General features: G+C 36.7%; 1 protein-coding gene across 18 annotated transcripts in view; it reads left to right on the plus strand.

Annotated features, from left to right (window-relative positions):
• Nucleotides 1-20,887, plus strand: part of afdna (afadin, adherens junction formation factor a) — a 172,223-nt gene that overhangs the window by 117,915 nt on the left and 33,421 nt on the right. For all 18 annotated transcript variants that reach the window (XM_069179279.1, XM_069179292.1, XM_069179294.1 and 15 more), the window contains 4 exons: nucleotides 42-185; nucleotides 1,714-1,912; nucleotides 3,261-3,364; nucleotides 7,673-7,753. In XM_069179279.1, the coding sequence (XP_069035380.1) occupies nucleotides 42-185; nucleotides 1,714-1,912; nucleotides 3,261-3,364; nucleotides 7,673-7,753 (528 nt within the window). The remainder of the gene's footprint in view (nucleotides 1-41; nucleotides 186-1,713; nucleotides 1,913-3,260; nucleotides 3,365-7,672; nucleotides 7,754-20,887) is intronic.

Raw genomic sequence — 20,887 nt, forward strand, 5'->3', positions numbered from 1 at the left:
TGAGAGAGTTAGGAAAGATATGTTGTTTGTTAAATTTTCAGGCCACAACTCTCCTCACCATGGATAAGTACTCCATGCAGGATGTTCCCAGCATTCATAACACCTGCTTCAAACTGAACTCCCTGCAGCTTCAGGCGCTACTGCAGAATTACCACTGTGCCCCAGATGAGCCCTACATTCCTCCTGTAAGTGTCTGGCTAGTAACCAGGATTTGTAAATCAGTTCTGATCCTGATTTTTATTTATTTTTTATTCTCATCCATTGCTCTTGTTTCCATTTCACCTTTGCACTTTTTCTCCTGCTCTTGTTGCTGTGGTGTGCAGTTGAAGACTGAGTTTTGGAAATAAAAAGGTTAATAAATGGTACACAAGAGCTTTGCTAGATATGTATTAATTCTAGCCAAATGGGAGTCATTTGATTTTTTTTACAATTGTTTTTACAAAATTCCACCTTTAGGAACAAAACAGCACTTGTGAAACTTGTAAATAGTCAGATGTGTTTCCATAGTTGCTACCCTGTAGAAATGAAAAATGTCACACACTAATCAGACTCATTAGCAATAAGTTGTTAGACGTCTCTGAATGAGAATGTTCACATATTACTCAACTTTCCAGATGTTCTCTCCTAGCTATGTTTGTCTTCAGTGATGCAAATGTAACTGGCCATTCACCTAATGTAGCCTCACAGAGCTTTTATATGGCCTTGAACACATTATAGCCCAAAGTCTATTGCTTTGAATGTGTCAGGGCACAAGTCACAATGTTTGTAATTGTAAAACTCTGGAATCCATCCTTTTTCACACCAATTTATCCAGTACTGGGTCACAGGGTAGCTGGAGACTATCACTGCGTCACACACAGACACAAACACACATACTCACACCAAGGCCAGTTTTCCCAGAAGCCAATTACCCTACAAGTATGTCTTTAGATTGTGGGAGGAGACCAGAACACCTGTAGGAAATCCATGCAACAACCACTTCAGGAACTGCACCCAGGGTTTCAGCAGTACTAACCAGTCTGCCACTGTGCTCGCCCTGTAGAATCCAGACTGGTAGATATTGCATTTACTAGTTGGTCTTAAATTGATATGTGCATTTCTAGAATTATCTTTTTTATGACATGATTGTAGGGAATATATTTCAGTCCTGCAGGTGCTGTGCAAGATCTAACAAGCATGCTGCAAGCTACTTTACCCCTGGGTCTGTGAATCCCTCTTTACTTTTAAATAGCTCCTTTCATAGTGCATTGCTTCAATGCATTTAGGAAGGACAAAACGTACAAGTACATGTAAAATGTCTGCAACAAAAAAGGCAGATGAACATAAATATGAATATAAATATATTTTAAATATAAAATATGTAAGTAGTGCATATATATATCAATAATTGTAACCAAGTACAAGAGTATACTAAAATACATAAGTGAAACTCATGGCAGCCTCATCCAGTAGTGTGCCAACATTAGGAGCTTGAATCCACAAGTGGCAAAACAGTATCCACTTGGACTGAAACTATAATCCCCAAGATACAAGACTCAAGGGGTTTGATTGAGAATATTTTTAAATCATTCATTGTAAGCAATATTAAATGGGCACAAATTAGCATTCGTAATTTGACACTGTAGTTAGGAGTTGCAATCAAAGAAATAACTGGAACATCGGATCAGTGGCCCTCTGCTATCTGCCAGCCCTAACCAGTGTTTGCTGTTTCAGGAGCTGATTGACAACGTGGTGGCTGTGGCAGAGAACACTGCCGATGAGCTGGCACGCAGTGATGGGCGCGAAGTCCAGCTGGAGGAGGACCCCGACCTGCAGCTCCCCTTCCTGCTGCCTGAGGACGGCTATTCCTGTGATGTGGTCCGCAACATTCCCAACGGTTTCCAGGAGTTCCTGGAGCCACTTTGCCAGAGAGGTAAGCAGTCTGGCTCCTTCTTCTGACCGAGGTACTCATTGTCCTTCCATTTGACTTCTGGGCTGGAGACCGCAATTAAACACACTTTAAGCTGGAAACCACAGACCCTGTAATTGTAGAGTTCAGATTGAAGTCCAAGTAGTAGGGTCCTTTGATCTATGTAATCAGTTGCTTTCAATAATAGCTATTATTTATGTCTATTCCTCTCAGCAGGTTTCACAAGACATTTTGAGCCGAGTTATTCTTTGGTATACTTGCTCTCCCCAGACCGGGCTCTTTAAGGTCTGTTCCCAGTGTTAAGAGTTTTATCTCTTTGATGAGATCTAAGAAAATATATCCTGTTAAGTAGCCAGAGTTAGATTTTTTTTTATCTTTACAGAAACAGCCTCACAAATTCAGGATATTTACATAACAAAATCTGCAAAAGAGCCAGAACTGTATTTAACTTTACAGAAATGACCTCATAAAGTCAGGATATTTCAATGTGCAAATCTGAATTAAATCTCAAACATAGATATCAGTCTGAGAGTGTTTTTTGTTTTTTATGTGCTGAATTTTACAAAATTGTTAACTTTTACTAAGCTTGATCGGTGTTTGCATTTTGGTAAAAAGCTTACAGCCTGAAAAACCAAACACAAAATCCGTACAAGATTTCAATTATTTAAATCTTTATTGCATTGGAACATCTAGGTAATTTAAGTTTGTTATGCACCCTATATATAATTGGCAGATGCCCTTCTCCTTCCATCATTTGTTCCTCAGCATCCCTCCACCATTGTCACTGCCCTTGGAGCAGTGCTTAGCTGGCTGTTCCAGCTACCCTGAGGTCTTGGCCAAGCTGTTGACCCTTCAACCAAATAGATTAGGGACAGCCATTGAATGTCTGTAATCCCTCTTTTTATTCAATAGACTATGCGACAAACATGACTGACTGTTTTCTGTCCTCTGTGCTTCATCAGGATTTAGACCTTTTCCCATTCCCCATAAATCCATACTTCTAAAATATTATGGGATCTGTGATGTCCAGAACAAATGTGAATCGTTACAAAATCGAATTTATTCTTGAGGATATCCAACAAGGTTATGGCATTCTATCCATGAGTCTTGTGTTATAAATAATATCTCCTCAGTTTTATTCTGAAGGAAAATTACGGTTGAAGCAGATGGAAAAGAGGCTAATATCTGTATGGCTACATGTGATGTAAAGGGGGTTTGTTTTTCTCTATCAGGTTAAGTACAGTTTGAACAGAGGAGTGGACACACCTGCTAAGCATTGGAGGGCTTGGGCTTGTTCAGTGTTGCTCATTAAGATAGTCTTCGCTCTGTCAGACAGTGTTCCTTCTCTCAGGGTTTTGCAGACTGATTCCTCACCCTCGCTCACCTGGCACCTGGACCATCTATTTTGAAGGAGCTGACTGTGATAGCCATTTTTCTGCTGATAACGCAGACCTGGTATGTATGCCAATTAGCAATTCCCTCGTGTACAAAATGATATCTGCCCTTGAGAGTCTTGTCATATTTAAATATGCAGCAGTGAAATTCAGACTCTGCAGCTGTTACAAAATACATATATATATAAAAATAAAAGGGAAGCATTGACAATCACTTCTTTATCAGGTAGCTTGGTTTTGTGTATGCAACTCCTTAAGAAAATGGTATCGTAGGAAAGCTTGCTATTGTGCTACATGAATACTGTATAAGTGCTGTGGAATCTGTTTTGCAGATGATAATTTTAAAATGGAAGGGTTCTGTATATGTACAGAAAGGAAGATTCTGTCAATTCAGAGTTTTTATGATCGAGTTAGACACATGAAGGGGTCTTTTGTGTACTCTCCAGAATCTGAGCTATATTTTACAATATACCCTTTTGAGATTCTGCCCCAAAGACACTGTGTGTGTCCATAACAGATCCGTAAAATAAATGTTTATTGTTAATAACAGTATGGAAAACCGTAATGTTTGCAGTAATGCAGAATTTCAAAGTGTAACTGATGTTTTTTTTTTCAAATTATAATTGGGTAAAGTGGGTATAAAAATCATTCATTTGAAAAACAACATTTTATTTCTAAAAGCTTAAAAGTTATTGCTAAGGTAAGTGGGACAAAATAGGTAGTTCCTTGAAGATCTTGTAGAAATGACCAGTATATGTTTTTCAGTTTTTAGGTTTCTTGGATCATAATTATATTCTGACATATTTTTACCTACTGTTAATGGAAAAATGGTATGACATTTTTCCTACTTTGATGAGCAAAGGTAACAGATCATAATGTGTACGGTAACACTTTTTCCACTTGGCTAAGCTGGTTATGGTAGTGGTTTATTTATCCCAGATTTAAAGTTGATGGGTTGGTTTATACACTGACCATTTTTTGTTTTACTTTTTATTTCCTTGGGCTTTTGAATGTGCAGAATATTTGTTGAGTGGAAACGTGGAATAGTGTTATAAAAGTACTGACAAATGTGCTGCTTGTTTTATGGCATAATTCACACAGAAATAGTGGTGTAGACTCAGAGCTCAGGGTAAATTCTTCAACCTAGACTTTTGAATCTCCAGAATGGTTTTCAGTATATCAGCATTAAATGAAACATCAGAACTGCATTAAGAGTTGTTGTGAAAAGAAAATTAGTGAAGTTAAAAGAGCCAAAGATTTAATGGACCATATTGCTAAACCAGACAGTTCCTTCCAAGCATTCCTGCATCTCTTCAAGCCAAGACTTCTGAATTGTGTGGGTGATTTGGGATTCTTAAGTTTGGTTTTGAAGAAAATTGCGCCTGGTGCAAGATAAATGTTCAGAAAGAACATAAACAAATAAACATAAGCATCTGTTGTTATTGTTTGAAGTCCTACAAGCATGAGTCTTGAGACCTTCTTTTCTAACTTATGGAACCCCCTTAAAATGTGTTCGAGCACACTGGAATGACACTTTAAGATGTTCTTTACATTCTGGAAACCTACAGTAATCCCTTCTGCCTTGGAAGTAGCACCAGAGCTGTTTCAAAAAGCAAGAATGCGTGTTTAACCAAATAACTTTAGTAAACATCTGGATTTTAATTTTCACATAGCAAGATTGAATTGTATCTGGTTAAGCAGCTATAGCAACATATCCTTCTTTTCTTAACCTGGTCTAAGACAGGTTATGTCAGACTTAGTCTGACTTTAAGAGCTTGACTTGTAGACCAATCAATCCAACATTGTTGACCAAAAAGGGATCCAGTGGACATTAGAACTTTGTGGAGAGAAAGTCTAGAGATCACCAAAATCACATGCAGTTCACTGATCATTTTTATTTGAAAGATATCTTTTCAGGAGGCAAAGTATACTTTACATTCACAATATCTTAAGCCCGTATGTTGTTAATATTGCTCGTCATAGCTCAGTATTAAAATAAACTCAGACTGTGTTCAAAGGGTAAGATTCCTTTTTTACTGTATTTTTACTGTATAGGTCTTCGGTAAAGTGACAGTGTGTCATGCAATGAGGAAAGTGGTGTTTCCACTGAAACAGTTTTTGCGATCATTCGTAAAGTTACCTGGCCATATTGTACATTAGTGAATGCCATCAAATAGGGATTTAAAGTAATAGCTGGTTATATTCTCATATATACTTCTATCCACTGTAACTGAAGCTTCTTTTCCCTATAACCGTGCATTGTGATCTAAACATTTCTTGCAACATTTCCTAATATAATTGGTGCTTTGGACTGCACAGATATCTTCATTCAATTTTGTTAGCAGAAAATCAATTCACAGCATCAATATACAGTTAAAAAATAAAACAAATTTTATTTTTCAATGTGTGCGCCTACAATTGGAGTACCTAGACTTCATTCATAATGAATATTTTCCATCATTGCATTGTGTCCCATCTTATACCAAAATATGTATGAGGCATGTCACATTGCAACATGTACTTGACTCTGTGTCTCTTAGTCTTTGTCTAAGAGAGTATCCTCAGGCAGAGCATGTGACCTCATTAAGAGTTCCTCCCCTCTACTGGTGTACCTCCATCACAAACCACACTTTAATGACCTTAGATTCATCTTGATCAACAGAGTGGAAGAGCATATGTTTTTCTAATTTCATTGCAGGAGATTATTTTTTCCCCAATTATAATTAGGTCACATTTTTACCTGGTTTAAGTCTTTCAAGCTTGGGGGGAGTCACTTATATTATTTGATTCACACCACAAAAATGTTTGGGGGAAAAAACAATATCACAATAAAGGAATACATTATGTATTGTGTTGATGATGATTCTTCCTCCTTTAGTCTTACTCTGCTCGTGCTTCTTCTTGTTGGCTAAAATTAGGGAACTTTCATTCAGAGGTTTGCATTACACTATATTGTATACTTCCATTGTGGATGATATTCTGGTCCAGCAAATGCATAAATTACTGTTGCATGAAATCAATATTGTACAACTATACAGTGACTTTAAGATGACCTCCACTTCAGTGCCGTAATAATGTGAATTAAGTAATCCCAACACGTGTGCTTGTGCAATTTCTGTAGTTGCCTTATCTTGAGATATCTTTCACATTCAGTTTGTCTGTTCTTTGCCAGGCGACTTCTCTGGCTTTTGCAGTGGCTGAAGTATATATCTTCACAGATTTGGTCTCATCATTTTCTGTAAAGAGTCGTAATACATGGTTATTGCAAACTTTCTGTAGGGGAAGAGTTGTGCAAAATTATTAAAAAGACATTTTCCAGTGCCTTTGAAATCCAAACCCATGGGCAAAAGCACATTAAATTTGGCAGGATTGTGTCAGAATGAAAGTTACTCTGGCTGGGTAAACGGTTTGGTTGCCATATTCCATATTTTAAATATTTTTAATTCAGTTTTCAGATTTGATGTTCTCTCAGATTAGTAGGTTTTAAATTTAGTGGGAAATGTCCAGCCTGTTTGAAAATGTGCATTGAAGATTGGTAATGTGATTTAGATACCATATGTCTTTGGTGCAAAACATTTGAATGATTCGAAATAGGCCAAATAAGTAAGAATTGATATACAGTAGAACTTCTATATCAGACTTATTCATGGTAACATGCTACCTTATGCTAACATGGCTTCCATGAACCAGTCTAATTGAAGAGTTTTAATCATCCATGTAGAAATGTACTCAAATGGGCTGGACAAAAACTCGTTGTCTTTCTAAACGCCTATTGTGATTTCTGTTTCTTAAGTTTCTGTTTGAGGAAATGCAAGATTTGAGGATCTGCATTGAAATTTCTGGATGTGATAGTTTGCATAACTGTTATGTAACATCATATTGTCCTGGAGAGGCTGTGTAGAAAGACCCAAGTGCACATTACTGAGCAATGTTCATTGTTGTTCTTTTCCCAGTTAGGCTGTCTGTGGTGCAGTAGCTCCATTTAGTGGGGAAAAAAGACTTATTTTATATTTATATATATAAATATTTTAGGGAAAGTAGAAAACAAAGTTTCATCTGGAGTGTTTCCAAGGTATGAAGCAAAAAGAATTTCACAAAGGATTATTTATTGATTTAATTTGTTTGGAGAATCCGTTTTATGGGGGCAGTTCTGTTATTCTTTAGTAATCTTTCAGTCTGATAATTGAGAGTGCAGCTAAACTGGGGATGAGAGGACACATCCCCAACAGAAATTGAATTGTCCAGTTTGTTTCATGGAATGTGGTTGAAACTCTGAAAATTGCTATTAAAGATGATCCAGTAGATGTTGTTTTCTTTATTGTTTCTTCAGTCTAAATGTAACATTTTCTTTTATTTTTCCATCACTAAGCAAATGCGTAAGGAGCCAGAAGTTGTAACTGTCACTCTAAAGAAGCACAATGGAATGGGACTCAGCATTGTTGCTGCAAAGGTAAGGGGCTTTTTCCATTGTAACTTAAATTGCAGGAAGTCGGTTGATGCAAACATGTCATGGTTGATGTACTGTTACACTGTGTTACTGTACAGTAAATAGATTAGAATACTCCATATCATCTCCCCTACTAATTGTATTAGTTGATATAACTTTGTCTCTGTAGTTTAATATTTGGCAAAGATTGAAAGTAGTGTTGGATTGTCGATCTCTAAAGGTATGATGGCAAAAGTGAAATCCTCCACTAATTTAAATGTTGCATTTCATTTTGCAAAACGGCTTTAACTTGATCATTTGAGCATTGTTATAGTTGTTGGTGTGAAATATTCTTTGCAAACCATCTTTAATGTGGAAGTTCACATGATACACTAGTTGTATAGCTAGTTGATGCTATAGAAATCATGATGTTAATGGTGAACCTGCAAATTCAGTTATTTGTACCTTTGATGTGTAGAGTTAGGTTACTTAATTATTATGCCACAGTCTAAACATGTGAGTCCTGTGGACCTGTTGTGAAAAACACTCTTTTCTAAGCCAGGTCAGTTTCTTTTTATGATCGTGATAATTTCCTAACGAGTATCCTTCAGGATGATGAATGCGGGAAAGAAGCAATGCAGCCTGTATACTTGATCTGGATATACTTGCAAACTGGGGTACTGGTTTTGCATATAATGCTTGCTTGCTGTGAGTACTGGTTACATCTTGCCACTGGAATATACTGGTGCATGGTGCAACTGTATGTAGGACATACTTAAAGCAGTATGTCTTTTCTGCTTTAAGGTGCTATATGTCTTCATACCGGGAGCACATTTTGTTTAGTGTTGACAGATAAACTGGTACAAGTGCTTCTCAAATCATTCTCTCTTTGTCTTGTCAGCATGTGAAAAATAAGACTTTGTCTTTTTGGGCAAAATAGGTGACTCATAAGAAAAGTTTGACTAAGAATTTACCTATGAATTTTCTTTATCACTTGTGCAATTCTGGAGGTATCTTGCAGGTTTAAGCTCTGTTTATTGTAGTACTGTCGTAGATTTAAGAAACTGTGTCTGTTTATACAGAAATTCTTTACATATTAGTGGTTTAGTACAAAGTGCTCACCAGCTCAATTTCACATAAAAAACGAGTAAACAAATTCCTTATCACTTTAAATACATGAGCTCTCTATTTATTCTCCAGAGAGACCAGTCCAGTATGTTGAACAGGTTTCATAATCGGCGTTAAAAAGTTCTGTTTCGTACTTTAGTTACTGGAGTTGGAAGACTGAAGGACAAATGGTTTTAAAATGGAAAACAGTTTAAAACTCCTTTTTTTAATGTTATTTGAACAATTGACGTATAAAAATAGGTAAAGTGATAGGAAATGTATCTGATGCTCTAATAACGGAAGTTCTATCCATTTGTATCACAACAGACCTTTAATGATTTTCCTAAAAAATGCTGGCCTGTTTCCAGTGATATAAATTTTAGTTGATTTTGATTTCTAAAGACAATCATAGAGGAATTAAAATGCACTAATGGTTAGAAAATATTATTCAATGTAATAAGTGACATGTTTGTAAAATATCATAATTCCTTAAACAAAACAATATATTCTATAAATTCAGAAGATCTGGGTGATCCTTTTTAAGAGGCCAGTTAAAATGTTTCTTTCATCACTGATGCACACCACAGAGCAAAAACATTCATAGAGTTGAGTAGATAGCATCTCTCTAAGATTGCTAAATAAGAAGCAGAAGCCCACAGTGTTTTGTGGACTTTGTTTTATTTCAAGTGATGTCAGCACACCATGAAGCAGTGAAAGAATTCAGCCAGAAATAGAAGTACCTTTCATCTAATATTAACAAAAGACAAATTAAAACAATCTCTGTTTCTAGTGACATATTCCTATAATGCATCTCAGAATTTCATATTGCTTTTTTAAAACTAAACATCAGTGTGCTTAAAAACAGAAAAATATTTCCAAATGAAGTTTGTTTGAAATGTTTGAAAAATGTGTCTGTTATTTGTTCTTTCCTGAATAATATAGGTATTTTCTGCATTTAGACTTAACATGAAAACAAATGTACCACTCTGTTTGTCACTTGTCTGATTGTCACTCATTAATGACCATGTGCACTCAGTTGACATTGACAGCAGCATTAGCTCTAAATGAACCTCATTAGCATGACTGTTAGCTGGAAACCTTGTATACTTGCATTGATGCCTTACGTACAATACTACGCAATGAAATTGGTGTACATCTTACAATGAGTTATTTTTGGCAGGAAAAGTAAAATAAACAAGATGTTTTCCTTTTGTGTTGTAGTATGTTCACCAGGACACAGGCAGCAATGTACACTTCTCTGTGTTGTTAACACCCATTTAGTAGTCATGGCTGGAAGTTCCACTTTGAAAAACAATATACATTTTAGAAGCTTGTTTTCTGTTGTTTTTTCAGTACACTAGGAAAGTAAAGGTGGCATAGTCACAAGTTGACCTTTCACGGATTATGGCACACTGCGTAACATTTGTGTGGTGAAAGATCTGCTTTATCTGCAGGCCTATTTCAATCGACAAATATTCAAATTTCTGGCAGACTGTCTAGGCAAATGTGTTGTCCTAGGGTGTGTGCATTCACTTTTTTGCCAGGTGCTCATAACTTTTTGAAGGATCAAAGTTTTCTTTCTAAAAGACTGGGTGATATTCAGGATCGCTTTATTGGATATTCAACATGAAGAAAAAAGTTAGATTTCACTTATTTAATCAAAGTTTTTCTACAGTACAGGAGATCTTTTTGTTTGCATGTGTGTGTAGCTTCCGTGGGTGGTGCTGAGACCAGTTGACTGTGGTCGCGTGTTTGGAAAGCATAATAAACGAAGGGTCAGCTCCTGTTTTCCTGCCGTCTGCTGGAAGGTCTTCTGTTTACTTTAGCTCTTCTGGCTTGTGTGGAACACAGAGGCCAGGCAGCCAGTTCACTCGCCGTCTTGATCCTGGCCATATGTCTTCTATGTCTGACCGTCCTAATGCAGTTGGCTTTTTCTTTTTTTGTTATGGAATCCAGATGATTGGGATGTAGGGGAGATGGGGGTGGGGGGGCACGCTGTTTTTTTTTTCATGTGCTGCTTTTAGACTTCCACTTCCAAAAAGAGAGAGAGAAAGCAGAGTAATGATAGGTTTTTGTAGAGCAGAAAGCGCAGCTGGGAAGAGCTTTGAAAGTTTAACCAAACTATAGCAGAGTAATGAGGGTCTAGAGTGGCTTGGCAGGTTACGTAACAGTCTGGATATGGTATTTCCTAGGACGAGCTGATAAATGCCATATGGTGTTCTAGCGTGTAGCTCAGAGTTCTCTCCATCAGCATCACAGAGGCAAGGCAGCAAGCCCTCGTTCTTCGTTTCCGTTTTTTTTTTGCCTTCCCTGCTTTCCTCAGCCGTGATTTTACAGCCTCCCTCTGTTTCTGAAAGATCAGTGCAGATAGGGAAAGACTGCGACGCGATGTGGTTCTCCGTTGTTGGGAGGAACGAGATGTCGGTAAGCCAGCTCAAAGTCCTTGTTTGCTTGTTTGTGTTGTGCCTTCAGGATGTGCACTGTGGAAGGGGGAATGTTGTACTCCTGAAACAGCTACAGCTGCACAGCTGGGCTGCAGCTCCCATTCCACAGGAAGGGAACTAGCAGGGCTGTTCGAACTGGCTGCTACATTTATTAATTCCTGTTTGCTGTGTCTCCCCCCCCCCCATCCTTCATCTTTAGTTATAATAATTTTCGGAAAGTAAATAAACTGTTCATCTCTAACATAGTTATAGTACAGTATATGTAAACATCATTGAATTTTGAGCTCTTATGGATAGAACATAGCTAACATGCATTCCTAAAAAGCAGTTCAAGGTTAATCCTCACTTATTTCATAATTTTTAAAATTATATATATTCCAACAGGCCAGGTAGTGTAAGATTTACTACAAATATATAAGGTGCCTTAGCAAATTAAATTTTGAGCTCTCTGAAATCTTGACTTGTATTTTATGCAAGATTGGCTGCATTAAAACTTTATGCTATTTCATGGTACTATAAATCACCTATCTGATTTGTGTGGTTTTGTTTTAAGGTAAAAAAGTTTGAAAGATAACTGGGTGTTCAGTGTAAACTTACCAAACCAGTCTGTGAGAATTGTGTGTCGGAGTGATAGGCAATTCCCATGAAGAGTTTATACTGAAGTTGCAAAAAGTCTGGAAGTCCCAGAGAAAATGTCAACTAAAAAAATAATGCATGTGACTTGAAGCCAATTAAATCTCTATGAAGATCATTCTGAGGTTTGTATGGTGTGTGTATGGAGGTTGGACTTCAGTTCACAAGATTTCTATTTATTTTAGTAGTACTGTTTTAAATCACTTATTGAAATGTCATAGGAATTCTTACCTTATCTGTAATACAGAAGCAGGCAGTTATAGGAGCCTGCAACCTTTCGTTTCTGTTCATTTTCGATAACTTTCATGTGGTTACACCTTTGTAGTTAATCAGTTAAAAGAGGTTCTTAATTATGAGATTGTTTGTATAATTCTCTGCATGTGTTGGAATTAGAAGTAATCAATGATAGATTCGTATCCTGTACGTGTTACATAATAGTGGTGTTGCATTTAGTATAGTTTAATAAAACCCTTTACTGCTTTTCATTTTTTAAAAAAATGTTTTTAATGTGTTTTGTCTGTGATGGGCAATACTGCATTTTAAGCTACAGCTAGCAGTGTGATTCATATTCTACTCTCTTTCAAGTGGTTTATGTTATGATGGAAATTGGAGTACTTTCACATGTTGATACTTGTTTACAATTAAGTTGTAAAATACAATGATTTACATTATTACTAAGCTTTGTGTAATTGCTGGTAAGATTGAAGCAAAAGGGGCAGTTACAGCTTCTAAGCAGAAGGAGTTCATTAAAAAAAAATATTTAAAATCAGTATTTGTAGGTTTAGCTCTTTAGACCAGATCTAAGTTAATAATTGAAATATATAATACAGTAAGTCTCCTTCCAATAGCGCGTTGGAAGAACTTAAGATCTTATGTATTATAAACTTACTCTTTATGTGCAATAATATTTGTGTTTAACAATTGTGTTTAATGCTACCATGTATTTTCTCTGCACTTTCAATTGTATGGATGATAGATTTATTAACGCCATATTTACAAACTTGTCAAGCTGCCGATGCCAAAGCTTGTAGCCTTGCAGTCAGGAATCTTTCTCACTCTCCTATGTTTTGTGCTTCCACCAGTAGTTGATAAGGTGCATTTAGTGAACATAAAGCAGGAAAAACATGCTACTGTACATATTGTAATAAAGGCACAATGGTACACACTAAGAAGCGAGAGTGTGGACTGGGAAGCTAGATGCGAATAGCAGCACAATACTACTCAGTAAAACTGCCTGAGATCAGAGATATTGGAAAATACTAAATCTTGAAAGCAGGCATGCAGCCTAGAAGAATCCATTTCATGGACTGACCCACGCTATAGTAAAACCCCCACGCTCGTTGAAGGGGGGGGCGTACTGTATATATAATATTTCTGTGGAGAAGTAATCTTTATCACACAGTAGCAGGAATTTTAACCCTCTCCCCCTTAACAGCATCAAATGCTACTAAGCCACTGCTGTACACATCCAGTTCTAGTAATACAACAGTGAAACATAGTTTTGAGAGGTTGATGGCTGCAATCCCGAAACTGGACATGGCATCTAGACCAAGTGACTCCAGATTTAACTTCAGAAATATAACCACCTGATTAAGGATACAATGTATGCCATATATCACTATATTAGACTTTATTACAATTATATCCACATTGTTTCTTTTTAGGTTATAGGAGCAGTTTAAATGGGGGGAATTTTGAGTGGCTCTAGAAGTCATTTAGTGTCTTAAACTAGATCAGTCTCACTTTGCTGCTAAGTAAAAGCAAAATGACTTCTGACAACTACTTTGATTGCCAAATCAACTGTTACTTCTAATTGTCAGTTTTCATTTGTCACAGTATTTCATCAGACTTGCTTTCTCAAATTGAGTTTGACGCAAACTGGTAAAGAGACTCTTTTTTAGGATGGTACGTTTTGTTAAATAGTGACTTTAGGAACAAACAGACAAACAGTACAAATTAGTACTAAATCTCTCAAGCTCATGGAGCTTCCATGAAAATAAAATCGAATTTCAAATGTCCCCCGGTACCATGTTGTGCCTCATGTACAAATTGTGAATCAAACATTGAAGGCCCTTTTGTGTTTACATAATACAGTCTGAAGGAGAAGATCTGAAAACACTTCCGCTTATTAAATATTTACTCACACAAGCGGGGTTGAAAGCCAGCAGTATAGTGCAACTGTAACCGCAGTTTTGTTTAGACTGGATGTACGTTTGTTTCATTACAAAATAAAAGTCCTACAAAGTGCAGGCAGACCTGCCATTGGAACTATCCTAGTGATCTGCACATTATTAAAATGCATGTCTGTTCTTGTTTTTGGTTTCTCACTCCTAATTTCATCTAAGTTCTGTGGAGCATGTTGAGAGCAGGTGTTTTTTTTGTTTCAGCTTAGGTCTCTGTTTTTTTGCTCTTCGGTCCTAAATAACTGAAAGACAGCTTTGCAAAGTGCAGAAGCCATAATTTCCCTCTGACGTCCTGGCTGTGAGCTGGGTACTCCAGTCCTGGCTCCTACTCTTGTTCCCCCACTGCCGTGCACCAAAAAAGGAGAGGGGGCTTTGTGTGTCTACTCTGGAGTTCCTCTTCAAACCCACATAAAAAGTGCAGCTGCGTCTGTAGCAGACCAGAGTCAGAGCACGGTATAGACAAACAACTCTGTTTTCTTTTTACAAATGTTTTAAAACTTTTAATTAACAAGAGTTTAACAAAAATAAACACTAGTACTGAGACCTGACTGAAATTCTACTAAGATCTAAAAAACTATTTTGGGATGGCTCATGCAGTAAAGTGTATTTTCTTGAAAAGAAAGAATGAAAGGTTCTGTGAAAATCTGAAAAACACCAGCATTGGCTTGCTGTTGCTTTTAATTAGGGAAGTCTGAAAGAAGTTTGTAGAGCAGTGTGTGATAAAGCAGATACAATAACACAAAGAAAGAAGAGTAAATTTTAAGTAATTTTAAGCAGTACAATAAAGGATATTCTCCATATTTGCATTCCCCATGACAGAGTGTGGATCAAAGTAAGAGGAATCACTGGTAGCTATGCTCAAAGAGCTGGCCAAGACAGAAAACCAAGATTGATTGAAGCACTGAGGGGTGTTTCAAAAACCATAAAAGGCTATTTCTGAACTCTGTTGCATGTTGTTCTTTGAAGATAAATCTGTTTTTGTATAAATCTTTAGTTTTCTGATTGTTCCTTTCTTATTTGTATTTCAGTAAAGGGTCCTGGAGTTCTCTCAGTTCTTCAGTGTGTAGTGCATATCCTCATCTAGAGTGTGTTGAAGTGTGAAGCATGTACATGAGTTGGGAGGCTAGTATAAACCATTCTTCCTGCAAGACCCTGGTCGTCTAAAGTCAAAATGGAGACCTACTTTGTCTGATTCATGAGAACCTGACTCAGCTTTTCACACTCAATGACAAGAAATTCTAGAACGAGGAAAGACCTTTTTAGGTGTTTTTTTATTCTCATTTGCAAATGCCTGGAACAGCATGCAATTTCCCAAGGAATACAATTGTTTTAACACTTGGAAAAACAAAGCAACGTTATTTTAGCTTTATCGTGTGCAATAGGCATTCTGAAACATTTCCGTATTCAAGCTTGTCGCATTTGTCTTTGACATATGACACTGCTATTCTGTATTCCAGTGTCTCTGCTAATGAGCCTTACTGCTTCATGCTGTTTACAAATGTTTACTTGAAGTAAAATAACAGTATGCAAATTGAAGCATTTGTCTGTAAGGTCCTGATCCATATGAATATATGTAATTTTTAGGATGTTTTTAATGGTAAAAGAAGACTATAACACAACCTACAGTTTCTACAGACTATAAGCAGTTAATGTGCTACTGTGATGCTACTATTTTAGAGAAAATGAGATAAGTCACTTTTCATAAACTTGTTTTAAAGGCTATCATCTTTATTTTTTGTTAAATCTCGCTACTTAAATAATTTACACAGGTTTTTTGTGTACGAAACCACTGGCCAGTTCTCCATTTACATAAATAGCCTAGTGATTCCTGTTAGTTTCTTTACAGTCACTTCATTTGGCATCACGTTTATATGATTGCTTAAAAACAGGGACTGATCAAGAAAGACAATGAGGATGGAAAAGTCCCTTGAAAGTACGCATCAATCTTGGTAATTTAGTGGCAGGTCTCCTGCTTTTGCTTCCAATTTCCTGTATTCACAGAGCTAGGTTACAGTTAATTTCCGTGAACAGGAAGTGTCTGGGTGGAGACAACCATGTGTTTGTTTACTAAGGAGCCAAGAGGCATAGCCCAAAATGTTTCTGTGACAAGTTTTCACTCAAAAGTGAAGACATTTAAAAATATCTTCAGGTGTTTAGATCATGAATCAGGAATCTCAGGTCTCTGTTCTCTTGTCAAAGCAGGTCCAAAAACAGACATCTTTCATTAAGCCTATTTTCATGCCTGTGGCTTGTTGTTTATCTGTATTACTTTTTGCCTTATCAAGAGATACCACATTCATTATGTTTAAAGAACTCAACCAAAATCATAGAGCAGTCTTCTTGAAGAATGTTGTACATCTGTAAGCATTCCTGCTCCCACTCCTCTGACTCCAAAAAAAAGAAAACAAAGAAGGAATGGATAGGCAAGGCAAAGCTGGTGCATTCTGTAATGTAATGTAGAGATTGATAACATTTCTGATTCAACTGTGGTATTTGCTCTACTAAGCATTCCCGAATGTTAACCCCTTATCAATAAGGCTGGATCATGAACACCCAGCCAGCGGTTTGCTTTCAGGAAAGGAAACAGGTACAGGTGATACAGGAAAAGAGGGGTGTACTGTAACTAGCTAGTGAGCTGATGCTGATAATCGACATCGGTATTACGTTTCATAATGTTGTCTGGTAGTAACTTTGTTCAAGGTGCAGAGCAGATGTCATGGAGTAGAGTATGGGTGCAGTTTCTTAAGTCAAGAGTTGGATATTTTGCTTTGTCACCTTCTTCAGTTGGTTTCATTACGTGCAATAACAGAAAACTCTCACCTTCCAGAAAAGAGATGTACTGTAGTAGGATTCTTCTACATTCCAGTTGTATGTTAAAAGGCTACACTGTTTCAAATGGCAAACATTATCTGTATCACTCTGGCAGTATGCATTTTTCATAAAGTGGCTCAAATATTTTTTTCTGGAGGCAGATGCAATAGAGTGTATAATGTGTTTTTACATTCTTTTCCTTTTCCCTAATAATAAACACGCTCTAAGGCAGCTGCTCATTTCAAAGTGCATCGCTTCTTTCACTGATAAATTACATAAGGCTTTGCAGCTGAGAATGATTGATTTAGTACAAAGCACGGCTACTGCTGAAATATGATTCAAAGCGAAAATAGTATTGGCATGCACCCTGCTAGTCGAAGCTTGTGCTTCCAAAAGATTTGAAAACATACAAATATAGATTTTTAAACTTAATTTATATAAGGTTTTATGCTTGACAGCCTGTCTGACAACTTTATGAATATACCTTTTATTAGACATATGTTTTTTTGTAAGTCTGTAAATAATTTTATACACTCTCCACTGGAAAATGCATTGTACGTTTTAATGTAATATAGATCTAACACCTTGGCCATTCGTGACTTCTAGCACTGTGAAGGTTCTGTACATGTTTCAAACATATGGTCGTTAATATTTTCAATCAGGAGGCATTCACTGGGCAGTTCCATAAGTGTATGACTGATTGCTGCTTGCTTTTCATTTGCTGTGCTTTCCTAAGTTCAAGAATTTAAGAGTGAGAGAAGCGCCATGCTGAGTATGTGGGAGATTTTGGCTGAGGTGAATATTGTATGTCTCAGAGTGGCCTTTTACCAAAAGTGAAAGTCTGATGCACTTTTAACCTCTTCTCTCTGGTTTACAATGGAAAGCCGTAAAAAGCTTACTCCTATAGTAGTCTTCAGAGCATTCCCTTCAAAGCAAAAACTTAGCTTTGTTTTCTCCTATGTGCAAAAACTGAAAGGAAAATGTTTTAAGAATTACATACATATCCTAAATGATTAATTTTATTTTTAATTAAACATAAATTACAATTTTAAATCAAATGTGAATTTGTAGTAATGCATGCACCACACAGATTATGCACAACAACATAGATTTGTACTTGTTTAATAGTGAAGGTGTACAGTAGGTACATAGAAAATGTACTTCACAAAGGACAAACTTCAAGATACACTGGAATAGTTATGGGTAATTGCTTGTTAAGAAGACCTGTTCCTTAAAAGCTGTTGATATGGTGAAGAGAGAGAATGCTAAGTCTGCTTTTGTTCTTCTGTATGTGTCTGAGTCACTGTTTATTGTGGCTTAGGTTGCTAAATGTATTTTACTTTTTCTTGGATGGTTCACTTTATCATGTTTTTGTCAATAAGCTCCGTATTTTGTGTTGTTTATCAATTGTTCATATTATTGGAAATATTCTTTAATTATACATTATATCCATTCCTTATTGTTGATAAGCACTGTCTCCTACTTTATTCACTTACCCTATCTGAGGTTTGTCCATCAACGGTTTTGGTGCTTTGGTACTTGTGGCACCAGGACAAACCTGGCCAGAAGGCATCCTCAGAGCTTCTACAACATTCCCTGTGGCCAGAGTCTCAGTTCTGAATTTGCACTCATGCATTTTCCTCATCACATCTTGAAGATTACTGCACTCAATACCTGTAAAGGTACTGTGTGTGCTATGTGTCCCATATATACTATTCCTTTTAATACGTGAAAACTCTTCCTTTCTCTTCCTTTTTATAACAGAAAATATATTTTCATGTTCTTGTATTTCAGAACACTGGGTGCAGTTTACTTGTTGTCTACAACACATGACAACAGGACCTCATAGAAATGAAATTAAGAAATTTAGAACAGATCTGCATGTTCTTCAGTAATTTCAGCATCCTTGGAAATGTGGCCTACTCCTGGGCGTTTGTTATATTCTTAATATTGTATAAAATTGAGTGATTCAACAGTTTTGTTCTTTTAAGGGTGATGCATTAATTGAGCCTACTGCCACAGGAGATGAATTTGTGATAAACATATGATATACTGTAGCAGTAAGGCATGGCTTCAATTTAAGTAAGTACTGCACTGCAATGTGAAAAGGGCAGTAAAGTCCTGGCAGTGGGCATTCTGCCATATTCGTTTTGATAAAGTAGCATGCAGTCCACTTTAAGTCTTGTTCATTGTATGCATTACATGCTGATGTAGCAATATTTTTATGAACCCCTGCAATTAAAGATGATGCAGTAAACCATTAGATACACAAACTCTGAATGAAACTGACAACATTTTATCAGCTGCAGTTTCCTGCATTTTCATTTTGTAAACAACTGTGCTTCCCTCCTGGCATCCCTGTCAGAAAGCAGTGGGTTCAGCTATTGTCCTCAGTCCCTGCTGTTTAGTGAGCTCAAGTTACAGTAACTGTGGAGCCATAGCACAAGACCAGAATATAATTCTTTGCCAAGTGCTGCTGACTCACTGAGTGACTGCAGTCTGAGATCTGTGGAGTGAACATCTCTTCCTGCTACTTAAGAAATTGCTGCAGTTGGGGAAAACCAGCATAAAATTAAATGAGCTGCTCAGCAGTCGGTATGTTATCCTTGCTTTGTGCTGCTGTGTTTATCTGTATTGCGTAAGTATTGGATCTGGGATTGTGCTTTTTGAATTATTTTCTTGCCAGGAGACAGGAATACTGCATAAGAACTTTGAAATATAAGGGTTTTAAAAAAACAAATGAATTGCATGCCTAGATTATTAACTAGAAGTTCACATATGGTGTTTCTTAAGGGCATTGGATTTAATATGAAACATGCATGTTTTTTAAATGGCTGGTTATTTTCTTGGAGAGACATGAAAGTGTTAACTGCAGTTAATACAGCATTGTAAAATTTTGCAAACAGTACTCTGGTTTACCACTTTGCATGCACTGGTACTGAAGGAATTGAAAAATGAAAAATTACTTATTTGAAAGGGAAAACGGTGGAGTCACAATTTATTGTGAGTTGTGAGTTACTTAAATGCTAATTTGAGTTAGTGACTTGATATATATAAAACAGGAGCAACTAAGGAAAAATCATTTTCTGAAGTGCATTTTATGAGCATGGGTGCTACTCACAGCTAGTAACAGTGCATTTATTTTAAAGATGAGTCAGCACACAGTATGCAATTGTCTCTTTATGCCTGTATTTGGATGATTTGAGTTTTTTCTGCAATGCAAAGAAAATTCCAAGCAGTTGCGCATGCAATTTTTACAAATTTTTCCACATTTGGGAAGCTGATAAACTAAACAAATACTCGGTATGTTTGGATCAATTTGAGTTTAACATAGGTATTTTGTGCACATCATTGAATAACACCTTTTCTTTCTAAACCTGCAATTGCAGGTTGTACTTATTAACTTCCCCTCTTTACTTGAATTGCCATTTGTTAATCAGCTCATTTTTATTGCTCTGACCTTTATGCACCAGTACAGAATAAGTAATAGGTTAATTCCATGCTGAAAAAAAGAAGAAAGAAAACACAACGTTTCGGCCGTGGAGCCTTCTTCAGGTGTGAGTCGAGTGGAGAGGCACCATTAACTGGAACACACTATGAGCCACACTGTGAGCTTGCAGGCACCTAACAAGTGCCTTGAATCTTGGTGGCATATGTAGCTGAGCATGAAATCCAACACCACCGCTTGGAGAATTGCAGTAAATGGCAAAGACTAGGCAAAAACTACCAGTGTTTATACTATAAGGTCTAACCTGCAGTCTAAGTAAGCACAATTAGTAGTTGACCCAAACAGAATATATTATATTACATATAATATATTACATTTTTAGCTTACTTTTACAGATCATACTACTGATATCTCTTCTCTGTTATATTAAATAATTACTTAATAAAATTGTTCTCTTTATCTTTTTCTCCTTTACTTCCTTTACTGCTTGAACAAGCATTGTTGTCACAGTGCTATGATTTTCTGTCTTTTT

Source organism: Lepisosteus oculatus, chromosome 2 (genome assembly GCF_040954835.1).
Source record: "Lepisosteus oculatus isolate fLepOcu1 chromosome 2, fLepOcu1.hap2, whole genome shotgun sequence".
NCBI lineage: Eukaryota > Metazoa > Chordata > Actinopteri > Semionotiformes > Lepisosteidae > Lepisosteus > Lepisosteus oculatus.